This window comes from Cryptotermes secundus, unplaced genomic scaffold (assembly GCF_002891405.2).
Source record: "Cryptotermes secundus unplaced genomic scaffold, Csec_1.0 scaffold463, whole genome shotgun sequence".
Lineage (NCBI taxonomy): Eukaryota > Metazoa > Arthropoda > Insecta > Blattodea > Kalotermitidae > Cryptotermes > Cryptotermes secundus.
This window is the reverse complement of record NW_019735561.1, coordinates 642,264-655,066: the sequence shown is the minus strand read 5'-3', so window position 1 is coordinate 655,066 and position 12,803 is coordinate 642,264. Positions and strand designations below refer to the sequence as shown.

The following is a 12,803-nucleotide window of genomic DNA, read 5'->3' as shown; positions in this document are numbered from 1 at the left end:
TCCCATCTCTCTAAGATCCATTCTAATATTGTCCACCCACCTGTGGCTTGGTCTTCCCAGTGGTCTCCTTCCTTCTGGCTTTCTCACCAATATCCTGTACACATTACTCGTCTCCCGCATTCGTGCTACATGCCCTTCCCACATAATCCTCCTCGACTTGATCATTCTAATTATGCTTCGTGAAGACAACAAGTTATGAAGCTCCTCATTATGTAGTCTTCTCCAACCTCTCGTCACTTCGTCTTTCTTCAACCCAAATGCTCTTGTCAGCACCCTGTTCTGAAACATCCTCAGTCTGTGTTCCTCCTTTAATATCAGAGACCAGGTTGCACGTCTATACAGAACCACCAGCAAAATTATTGTTTTGTATATTCTAATTTTTATGTTTTAAGACAGCAGACGAGAAGACAAAATGTTCTGGACTGAATGGTAGCAAGCATTACCCTAATACACCAAACTGAAAAATATTTTAGCTAAAGTTGCAGATCTTAATGAAACATATATATTATGTTATATGCCATAATGCATACAATAATTTCTTGAAAAAACATTCTATATAATATCATGTAAAACAAGAGTTACATTCAACCATGATGACAATGATTCATAGCGTTGAGATCTTCTTGAGAAGTCGTCAGTTCTGCAGCTACTAAAGAACTTTCCAGCGTTTTATAGAACCCAAGGTTCATTACTGTGTTCATAAGAGCCCTCCACTGGTCCCTACTCTGGTCAAATCTATTCAGTCCATACCACGCTATCCTACCTCTGTAACATCTAATATTACCCACCCACCTACATATTGGTCTTCCTGGTGGTCTCTTTCCTTTTGGATTTCCCACCAATATCCTACATGCATTCCTCTACCATTACAGCCTAAAATTATAACTGTACCACAACACTTAGTCTACAAGTCCCTTTCAGAATCAAATTTCATGAAAATACTTTTAACAGTTTCAGAAATGATACATGCAGGTGAAAACAGTATCTCTATCACATGTTCATTCTATGCACTGTGTGCAAATAACACACAAAACTGGACTATGTTGAGTGGAGAAATTAAGTTAATGCAGAAAAAAACTGTATTGATGAATGTGTATGGTACCAGATTATGCAAAATTAAAAATTTGGATATACAGAATGAACCAGTAAATGGAAGAATAGATGGTCGCAGATAAAAAGGATTCTCCCATTCAGACAGAACGGACCAAACCATACTCTAAAACCTGCACTTTCGCACAAACTGAAGTATACAGATGTAGAAAGCCCATTCAGAGTATAGCTATGAGGCTGGAACCATCTGTGCAGCGGAAAGAAGTCATAAAAGTGGTAAGATGCTTTGTGATGCAACTATATTCAAATAAAAGACAAGGTATACAGGTAAATTGAAAGTTTTGGGATAATATATATCAGCCTGAAATTGTTCCATTCATTATTAACAACTTCCTTTTAAAAAGAGTATTAACATGATGGTCAAGTCAGAGGCAGAACTAGGGTGATGCAGACAGGACACCTACCCTACACGCAGATGAAGGGGGCTGAAATGTTCAAACAATGAAAAAACACAGAAAAGTCACTGAATGCCAGTATTAAATTAAAAAAAAAAGGAGCATGGCTAACATTACATGCTTGTTTGGAAATATAAACATGGTAACAGTTTTGCTGATGTGGGCACAGGAAGAAGATTCAAATGCTTCTCCTGAAGTCAGGTGCATCCATAATAGATGAGTTCACGTCATGGTTGGGCTGTTTAGAAAACCCACTATACAAATGCCATAAATGCTACCACCATAATTCCCTTTTTGATTCTACAACCCGAAGAAACAAGACAACAGATATCTGAACTGCCTCACTGTATGAAATTGGTTAAATCCACTGTCAGTCAAAACAGTGAATTGGTAAATAGTACATTTATAAGCAAACTATCTGGCCATATTGCTCTGTTTCAGCACCATGCATCATCATAACATGCTGCCCACAAATGGTATAAAAGCTAAGGTACAGGTATGATCTTATCAACTATGAAAGAACCAACAGGATTTCAGGTATTTCTGGTAGAATGCAGAATAATATCCCAACCCTCTTTAAGCACTGGCAAATATTATTCATCTGCTTATAATACATATGTGGAGTATGTAAATAAAAGATTAAACAGTATTTCACATAAGACATTTCTTTAAAAATCTGACAGGAAGAAATAATGAAACACACTTTCCTTTAAATTCTTCCATCTGAACAAATGCCTAGAGAACTTCTGAATGACTACACAGTTAAATTACAATACTTGTGAAAATTTTCCAGTACGTGCAAATAGTTGAATAAGATTCCAAACTATCACACTGCTATCACGTTTGTACTATTCTGTAGATAAAAATGGCTCAAAAAATTTGCTGGCACAATTATTGCCATCACATACTTGCTAATTAACAAAACTACAGGTAATACTGGCATTTGTACTAGATTACAATGACATCTGTATAAAACAAAACGCTCTATCAAATTTCAACCACCTTTCTGCCCTTGACATGAACTTTAAAAGATTCCTATGCCAGTCTTGCTATCGGAATTATTTTCACTCATTCAGACTTGAAAAGGCAATACTGAGAACTACTCGTAAACATCACCGGCCACCGAAAACACGCGATCCTCTCCATCCACAAAAAAAAAAAAAATCCTTATCTCTGAACATATAACACATAGACAAGCCATAGCTAAGAGCAGTTATTTAAACTTCTTTCAACGAAACCGGTACTACACTTCAGTTTTAAATACATTATCAAAAATTACGGCATTACAAGGTCAAGACATTCAATACATAACACAAAGACACTATGATCAACTCACAAATAATGTACAGACTTACCACATGTTTTGTACAGACAGCTTACTCAGACGATCACCATTTTTCAGAGTTTATGGATGCTGACCAACTGTTGGAGCACAAATTAAACCAAGCATACAATACAACATATAACAACATAAAACGCAAAGACGACCGCACACTCCCTACCGACAACGAGCAAAATGGCGATATTCTTAGCGCCGTTATTATGACAGCTTTCAGAACCACTACGCACGCTCCGCACACCACATTGGCCAGTTATAATTCGTGCAGGAACATATACTCAGCTGCTATTGGTTGACGGAATACAGGTATCACCTGTTCACTGCCTTCTTATAGTTGGACCCACAAATATTCCTGTCACATAATAAAAATACCTCAAGGGAATTTCTGATGTGACACCGTATAGACTGGTAGATCATTGCCCATGTCTCAAAGGCAGTGTGCCACCATCTTCGCGATAGTAGCACTTCCTCTGAAACGCTGATAACAATTCACCACACCACATGGTACCATAACGCAGTCGCCATCATGAGAATTTCAAATATCCCCAAAATATCTCAGTTTTGAGAACTGCGTGAATGTACGAAATATAAAAAGAAGGTAAAGTAATTCCTGTAACAAGCAATGGAGGCTCACAGGGTTGTGAGACGTCGAGGCTCCCACATTATCCAGCCAATAGGCTTACAGATGGTGGTAAGGCTGCCACTGGTGCCTTCCGTTATAATACATACTCCAAATCAAGTAAATACAATTTTTAAGAAATTGTGTAAATTACTGACCACTTAAACAGGGCTCAGTGTAAGGAGCAATTATTGCACAACTTTGAACAAAAACAAAAACTAAAATAAATATCCATTGTGAAATTTACTGAATTTCTGTCTCATATATAACAAATCATTATTGCACTTGCCAATTCAAAAAGCAATTACAGGCTTAAGTAACACAATTTAACTTTATTAAAATTGTGCTGAAAACTTCTCGGACGACAAGGGTCAGCATCGACACTTCTGATGGAGACCGGGGAGATCTCTGAAACGTTGGTACTTTTGTTCAACATTTACAAGGCTAAACGCCCAAGATGATTTTAGCACGTTTATTCGCTGTGACAGTTTCAAATATTGCATAAAAATTACCACGCATTGGGAACTCTGCGAACTTTAGTTCATACGTAATATAAATACAGATATGTTTCCTTGTCACTTCTTGTGAAATTTACAATGATGCCAACATATTTCGCCACTCTGCTCATGACCTAAGAAAATGAAACATTTAAGCAAAATCGGTTCAGCGGATGTCGAATTATGAAACAACAGAGTATAAAACATTCCTTTGATTAATTATCTCAAAATCCTTAACACTGGCCTTGTAAAAGTAATGATCACAGAATGTTCAGCAGTTTTCGAATTATGAAACAACAGAGAAAAAATATTCCTTTGATTAATTATCTCAAAAACCGTAATACTGGTCTAGTAAAGGTATTGATCACAGAATGTGTATTTCGTTGCCATCTACAACTACTGTTTAAAACAGTCCTCCCTTTTATAAATGCCGAAAGAGAGTTATGCTCCTATTACGCTCGAGATTCGCGCAGAAACACATGCAGATCTATACGCGGTGTAATAATTCTTCGATTCGACACCACAGTCGGGACGGTCGGGACGGTCGGGACAATAGCTAGTTGGCATAATACACTAGCGCTACCAACTACGTACGCTGTGTATCTGTGTACCATTCATTTGCAGTAGGTTTGAGCTGGGATTGCTCAGTCGGTATAACGGTGATCGTGTTATTTTGTAGATTTTTATACATAATATTACACATCAAATTAGTTCTAGTTATCTTGTTAAATGTACGTCTTCGGGGTGAATTTTATAATCTTAATGTAAACTTCCAGGCGAGGAATATATTTTACTCCAAAATAACAGGTACACATGGTTTCTTTGAGGTTATAATGTATTGTGTGGTTCTCGCCCTAAATTGTCGACAACACCCCAATTAAATCTGCTTACTTTATTATTTCAGAATGGATGAACAAGCGTGTCCTCGGTGTAAGACTACAAAATACAGAAACCCTTCACTGAAGCTTATGGTGAACATTTGTGGCCATGCTTTATGTGAAAGCTGTGTGGATCTACTTTTCCTTAAGGGTATGTGCTTGGATTCGAGATTTTTAAAAACATCACACTAAAAGACATTCTTTTCAACCCTTCTTGTTCTCGCAGGCGACAAAAATGTAAAGACCTTATATAGTTTACTGTTTATGTTACACAGAATGTAATGAACCATATTCTAGGATACACGTTCAAGGGATAGAACTCATTAACCAAAATATTGTTAAAGGTTTTGTAAAAATGTTTTAATTAATGCTTAAGTATAATTTGCGATTATAATTTATTTTGGCATACCAAAGCCCTGTAACAAGGCATTGAGTTCTGACTTCTTTTAGTTATTAGACAAAACACAGATGAATCCAACTTAACTTAGGTAATTGGTTGTGGTATTGTAGGGTAATATTAGAATGCTCTTGTGAGAGTGTGAAGCAAATCAGCTTGAGTCAGACTGGTGTCCTCTCTTGCTGCACTTTGCTGGTGACAGTTTCTGAATTTCATAACATTAGAATTGTATATAACAACTGAACTCCTATCCACTGCTGAACAAATAACTCTACCAAAAAGTATAGTTATTTAAATACCTTAATATTTTTATATTAATCAGCTTCAAAATGTGCATAGAAGGTCTTCATCTTTCATAAGTCATTTAAATATATATATATATGTGTGTGTGTGTGTGTATGGGAGTTTTGTTAATTGATGCCACCACTGTCTTCCATATCTCTGCTTTGTTCTGTTCTCCTGACATTCATTCTTAAGTTTTATTGTTTCCAATCCATATCCTATACAGTTACCTATCTTTTTCTACTTTTGGTACATTTTGGCCCTTCTGAAATCATCCAGTTTCTTATTTGACAATCTTTGTCCAAATTGTTGTCAAAGATAGCCACCCAGCATAGGCCTTTTTTCAGTTGCATCGACTATAATATCTCCCTCTACTTGTATGATCTGTTGAATAGTATGATAAAAAAGAATTCATTTGAACTTTACTGATGCATTTGTAATCTCTGAAAGAAGACTTGGATGATATTGAAGTCCACCTTAAGTATTTGTCTCTTAAATATATTAAGCATCTTGCACAAGAAACAGGAATATCAAAAGAGACTACAACAAAATTGTTGGCACTGCAACTATACCGAACCAGGGATACAGAGATATTGGGTTTTCGGACTTTATCCATCGTCCTGGTTTTAAGATAACTAAGAAAAACATGACATTTCAGAAACTGGATCTGTTTCCATTCTGATGTGAGGGAAAACACCTATTCTGTTGAGGCTAGCTCTCTCTAAGGGACCTAACAGAATAGGTGTTTTCCCTCACCTGAGGATGGAAACAGATCCAGTTTCTGAAACGTCGTGTTTTTCTTAGTTATCTTAAAACCAGGACGATGGATAAAGTCTGAAAACCCAGTATCTCTATGTGTTATGCACCATCGTCAGAATCCTATAGTAACTACGAACCAGGGATGTTCACTGTCTGCATTCACATGACATGGTGATTTCTAATTGGTGTCTTCACTCAGTTTATGATAGCAAATTGATCCCAAATTGACATTTTATCAGATGAGGCATGGTTTTGTTGGAGTGGACACATTGGCACAAATGAATACTGGAGCACAGAAAATTCACAATTTATATAGGAAGTTTCACTGCACAATGTGGATGTTGGCATGCTGTGAGAGTAGGAGAGATTGTGAGTTCTGTGTGTCATCCAGATAGGATTAATTCTGGGAGATATGTGCTGTATGATTACTGATGTACGAGGGGGTACCCAAAAGAAACCGAACTTATTTTTTTTAAACTTATTTATTCAAATTTTAAGCACAAACCTTCAATCCCCTTCAAAGTACTCTCCGCTTACACTGACACACTTGTCTACTCTTTTATTCCATTTTTCAAAACATTGTCTAAATTCATCTTTTGAGATGCATGACAGCGCCTCCATCGTTTTTTCCTTTCATGTCTCTTTTCATTTGAGGAAACAAAAAAAAAGTCGCACGGGGCAAGGTCGGGTGAGTATGGAGGGTGAGGAACAGGGGTCATACCATTTTTGGTCAAGAATTGTCGTACAGACAGGGCTGTGTGAGCAGGGGCATTGTCATGATGGAAAAACCAGTCACCCGACTGCCACAAATCTGGCCGCTGAGCTCCAAGTCACTCCCGACAGCTCCACAATTTCTTCAATGGTCCATCGTCGATCTTCCTTGATGATTTCACGAATTTTTTCAACATTTTCATGTGTTCGGGCCGTGGAAGGACGACCAGAACGAGGTTTGTCATCAATTGACATTTCACCATTTTTGAAACGGGAAAACCACTCAAACACTTGAGTTTTCCCCATAGCATCGTCCTTGTATGCCGTTTTTAACATTTCAAGAGTTTCTGTTCCACTTTTCCCGAGCAAAAAGCAGAATTTCACCGCCGCACGCTGTTCACGAAAATCAGCCATTGCAAAAACGACGATCACACAAAACAGTTGTCACTATAAACTCTGCCGAAACTAGTCCTTACCTTCTGAAGCAACGGTAGTCGGCTTATTGACTCAGGAATGTTAGCTCTATGCGCTCATAGCGGCAAAACGCGGTACTACAAAAGCTCCGCCCACAAAAAAATTAGTTCGGTTTCTTTTGGGTACCCCATCATAAAATCCAAAGTTGAATAAAACCTGTAACTTCGTTTGAAGTGTTTTTTATATATGTATTTAATAAACTAATTCCATTATAGACCTGAAGGGATTCTGACGATGGTGTATGCTGTACAGAACTATTAGGCTTATTTTGGACTTTATCCATTTTCTGGTATATAAAAGCAAAAAACCACAATGTTTCGGATACTGGATCTGTCTCCATCTTCAGGTGGATGGGACAGGATAGACCTACTCATTTGAGCCCGTTAGAAAGAGCTAGTCTTAAGCACTGGACATTGAGACGAGCTCTTTCTAACGGTCCCAACTGAGTAGGTCATTCCTGCCCCATCCACCTGAGGATGGAGACAGATCCAGTCTCTGAAACATTGTGGTTTTTTGTCTTATATTTACCAGACAGTGGATAAAGTCCAAAGTAAGTCTCATAGTTAGTGGCCTCCATAGTCTGGAGGTAACGTTCCCACCTCATGACTCGTAGTACGCGGGTTCAAACCCAGCGGAGGTCGTGGAATTTTTAAGGGTGGAAAAATTCAGGGAACAAGTCCTCCGGGAGGGACTTTAAGCTGTGTGTTCCGTGTCGTAACTTTACAGCACGTAAAAGAACCTCATATCTCCTAAGGAGGTCACCGAGCCAAATTCAAGGACATTTCCCGCCCAACAGTAGTCTCTAACGCCTCTGATAAATGGGGGAAGCATTATAGATACCGCCAAGCCAGTAGAGGCCGAACTCGCTGGCTTGGTTGGGACTGATGCTAAGCACCAGTATTGGTAGGGTATAGAGACTGGTAGAATATCATAGAGGGAAGCACAATAGATCAAACTGGTCGCGGTGCATGGGGGAACCCATCCTCTCTAAATAACTAACTAACTAAGCCTCATAGTTCTGTAATTCCATTATGCACAGTCCTTAATTAAATTTCTCACAATTGGCTCACTGTCTGGAATATGAGTATTGAATCAAATAGACTCCCATATACTGAATTTCACCAAAATCTGTTTTAGTAATTTTGGAGGTGAAACATGCTGACAGTCAGATACAGTCCCTCAATTGTATACTCATTTCTTGCAGATAACAACTAACAGAAATTACATTACTCATATCATACATATTTTACAGTTGAATTAATTAAGACATTTGTTCTAATTTTGTGTGTTCCTTGTTCTCTGCTCAGGATCTGGTTCTTGCCCTGAATGTAATGTACCATTGCGGCGCAGCAATTTTCGAGTTCAGCTCTTCGAAGACTCCATGGTTGAAAAAGAAGTTGACATAAGAAAAAGGGTTTTAAGAGATTTTAACAAGAAAGAAGAAGATTTCAGTACCTTACGAGAATATAATGACTACTTGGAAGAAGTAGAAACTATTGTATATAATTTAACTAATAATGTAGATGTTATTGCAACCAATAAAACAATAGAGCAATACAAGAAAGAAAATAAAGACTTGATTTTGAAAAATAAGTCTAAAATAGGGAGAGAAGAGATGGAATTGGAAGAACTCCTTGAGGAAGAAAAACAGCAAGATGAAATCAGAAAGAGAGAATTAGTGAGATTTGAACAAGAAGAGAAGAAGAAGAAGGTAAGGGTTAAAGAGGCTCTTATTGACGAATTAATGTTTTCTAATGCTGATGCAAAAAATATTTTGGAAACATTTGCAAATAGTGTACAGACAACAAAGGAAGAAGTGAAGGTAGTTCCTGCCATTAGAGCAACTCAGTTCTCTACAGGTATCAAGTTTGGACGCCAAAGGCAACAGAATTTCTTACCAGTGCCCAAAATTGAGGAAGGACCTTTGTATGTGTATGAAGCTCCAAGACAACCAACTGATGGCCCTTTACCACCTACCTGGGAAGATCTTGAAGTAAAGGGCTACATAAACCACATGGAGAGTGAAAAGGATGAACATCGAGCTGGTGGATACAGATCCAATATTTCTTGCCTTCGAGCCCTGCAAGAAGCTTTAGCAGGTTTATATCACGTATCAGATAGAACAGAGCTTGTTAGTTGATAGGTTTGTTAGCAAACAGAGCAATGTTATCATATTTGTTTCATTATTTTGGTTCACATGTATGTAAGGTATGGACTAAAGAATTTGATGTGTTTTTGTTGTCCCTCACAATGAATGTTGAATTTATTGTGTATGTGTAATAGAGAATTTTATGTTCTGGATATTTGGAATATAGTAAATCAGGCATTAGTATGCTTAATTTAGATCATTAGTACCCAAAGTGGGGTGTACCACCCACTGAGGGGTGGTGGAATTACGAAGGGGGTTGCTGGACATGGGCCCATCCGAGCACATTGTTTGCTTATTTATGATTGAAGTGACTTCTGATGAAAGACCAGACAGTTGGAAACTGGCACCAGTTCATCATCCCATACCTCACATTAAGAATGTATTGACAGTGAAGTTACTAAATGTGAATCTTATGTTATTGTTAATACTTGCCCTACTGGTTGTGCAAACTGCTGTTTTGAAGAATGCTTTTTATGAGGTAGGGCAGGGGAACGGGGGATGAGTATATGGAACCAAGGGGGTGGTGGTCAGAAGCATTTTTGGAACCACTGGTTAATCACAGAGACAACATTACCTTTACTTGTTGATGATAGGACCTAAGGCTGGAGTTCTGCTGAAAATAGATTAGAAGTCTATATTACTCTTGTGAACATTGTGGTAATGAACCTTCAGCTGTCATGAAGGATGGGGAATTTGTTGACTTCATGTGCAAATATTAGCTTCTCAATAAAGATTCTGTTCAAGTGGGTTAGTTATTTATTTATAGATTACTAATTACATGGGTGTTTGATAATCTTCGCTTTACTTGATATCTAAATGAATCTCATTAGGTGTAAACCAGAATAGCTCAGTCAACAAAATATCTAGCTATGAACTGGATAAGTAGAGTCAATTCCCAGCTGGGAGTTTTCTCTTTGCTACCATGCCTAGACTGGTTTGAAGACCTCCAATCCAGGGAATGCCTCTGGACCTTTATCGTGGTGTAAAATGGCCCAAGAATGAAAATTCCAGTTTCTTTCCAACTGAATGTAGGGTCTAAAATTCGTGGAGCATTTTCCTCTCAACCCTTGTACACTGTCATAGCATGAAGCTCTTTGACCCTCTGCATGTTACACAAGTGATCTCATTTAAAACCTCTAATCAAATAGGTTGGAATAGCAATAATGCTTTAAACTCGTATTTCGGAAGTAGTTCAAATCTCAGGCAGGACACAGGCTATTTTGACTGATGCTTTCCTAAGTGCCTCCAGATAAATGCAGGGAGAGTACCTTGATCAGGCCTCGACTGCTTCTTTCAACATCCTTTCCAATAAATTTGTCATCCTACCATTGGCATGGTTACACTTTAAAAGTACCATGAAACCCGAAGACAGTACTATGACAATGCAGGTGTGCACCACCATTAAATTAGTACTGCCAGCAGCATGCAAACATAGTCCAAAGTCAAGATGTTAAGTCACTGAAGGGAATAAACCCATGCCTATACTGTAAGTTTTATGAGTCCTTGAGCAGTGAGAAAGATGGAAAATATCTGCTTTACTTTTCAAATAGATAAAAACGGAATGTATGTTTGTATATGTGGAACTGGACCTATCACTTGCCAGCAATCGCAGAGGTGCACCGCAAGGTGCAATGCTGTATCCCAACTTGTTTCTGATTGCTGTAGCCATTCATATGTGTATTGGTTTCATCATTCCAGCCTAGAAGATGCAGTCAGACATTTTGAGTTTCACAAGAGAATATTATGTTGTTTCATGGTTGATTTCTATTCTCAGTATTTCAAGACCACTGACATTGTGAGGCCCTGAACTGTACCTTATGTAGCTTGTCTGTAAATACGGCACTGCATAAACCTTGCAAGAAGGTTCTGGCCCACAAAGTAGAGGATAACTGAAGTCCAGTAAGCTCTCACATCATATTAAATTATTCAACAGTTTTAAACAAGTGCTAACAGGACAGATACTGTGACAGATGACTGAATGAGAAATTGGGACAAGAGGCATGGTACTATAAAAGTTGCTAGAATTCATACCTATGATGCTCAAACTATGATAGATACAGAAGCTGAACTAGGGAAAATTTCATTGGACAAAGAAACTAATATCAGTCTCAACAGGAATAGCAAAGAAGTAGGAGGAATTATGGGCCTAGAATATTATGAATATTATGGTGGGTTATTTCAGAAGATGAGTAGTTGGCTATATTGTTAAATGGAAGAGGAGACTGAGTACATTCATATACATGGATAAATGAAATAAATATGACAGATGCAAGATGGATTGGGACTTCTTACAGTAACTGCTGCATGTGCGCCCAAAGAAGGCAGGGAGAACAGAAAAGGCAAGTTATACAAAATGCTACGGAATGTAATTAATAATTTAAGTAATGTTCTGGTAATAGTAAATGACTTCATTGCAGGAATTGAATTGAAAATAATGATGACAGAAATTTTAATGAAAATGAACGTGTATTCCCTAACCAATTACCCAGTGGAGCTGAGGCTATCTTGAGAAGCCACCAGTCATTCATCTACTAACAAATTTTCCAACATTTTGTGGATCCCTTCATTACTGTGTTCACAAGAACCTACCACGTGTCCCTATCCTGAGCCAGACCAATCCAGTCCATACTACCCCATCCTGTCTCTCCAAGATACTTACTCATGGAGCTGAGCCCTTCTGAAGGGGCCGCCAATTCTGCAGCTACTCAAGAATTTCCCAGCATTTTATGGAACCCAAAGGTTCATTACCGTGCTCACAAGAGCCCTCCACTGGTCCCTATCCTGAGCCAGATCTATCCAATGCATACCATCCCATCATATCTTTCTAAGATCCACTCTAATATTGTCCACCCACCTACGCCTTGGTCTTCCCTGTGGTCTCCTTGAGATACATTTTAATATTATTCACGCATCTGTGCCTTGGTTTTCCTAGTGGTCTCCTTCCTTGTATTTTAATATTTACATTTTTACACAGCAGATGAGAAGACAAAAGGTTCTGAACTGAATGGTAGCAAGCATTACCAAAGTTTAGTCATTTAATCTGTTCTTAATGTCCTCATGAATGAAATCTTGATCTGTTATTGTCATTCCTAAATATCTGAAATTTTGCCACATTTTCAAAGGGGCAGTTAAGTGTCTTCATGTCATGATTTTATTTTTCATTGTACCAAGTTTTTATATCTCTTCTTAACAC

General features: G+C 38.1%; 2 protein-coding genes across 3 annotated transcripts in view; one reads left to right on the top strand and one right to left on the bottom strand.

Moving 5' to 3' along the window:
• LOC111869558 (myb-related protein A) overlaps window positions 1-3,084 on the bottom strand; it is a 99,315-nt gene extending 96,231 nt beyond the window's left edge. For both annotated transcript variants that reach the window (XM_023861180.2, XM_023861181.2), the window contains exon 1: window positions 2,861-3,084. In XM_023861180.2, coding sequence (XP_023716948.1) covers window positions 2,861-2,865 — 5 coding nt within the window. In that variant the 5' untranslated portion in view covers window positions 2,866-3,084. The remainder of the gene's footprint in view (window positions 1-2,860) is intronic.
• A 1,420-nt stretch (window positions 3,085-4,504) lies between these two features.
• On the top strand, window positions 4,505-10,357 carry LOC111869557 (CDK-activating kinase assembly factor MAT1). Its single transcript, XM_023861179.2, has 3 exons — window positions 4,505-4,767; window positions 4,865-4,989; window positions 8,769-10,357. Exons 2-3 carry the CDS (start codon window positions 4,866-4,868, stop codon window positions 9,599-9,601), a joined length of 957 nt encoding a protein of 318 aa, XP_023716947.1. The 5' UTR covers window positions 4,505-4,767; window position 4,865; the 3' UTR covers window positions 9,602-10,357.
• Window positions 10,358-12,803: the final 2,446 nt, after the last annotated feature.

What these genes read in the sequence shown, in the direction of transcription:
- LOC111869557 (XM_023861179.2), top strand. Translation starts at nt 4,866, where the DNA reads ATGGATGAACAAGCGTGTCCTCGGTGTAAGACTACAAAATACAGAAAC. An exon ending in GGATCTACTTTTCCTTAAGG is followed by an intron (nt 4,990 to 8,768) that starts GTATGTGCTTGG and finishes TTCTCTGCTCAG; the next exon opens with GATCTGGTTCTTGCCCTGAA.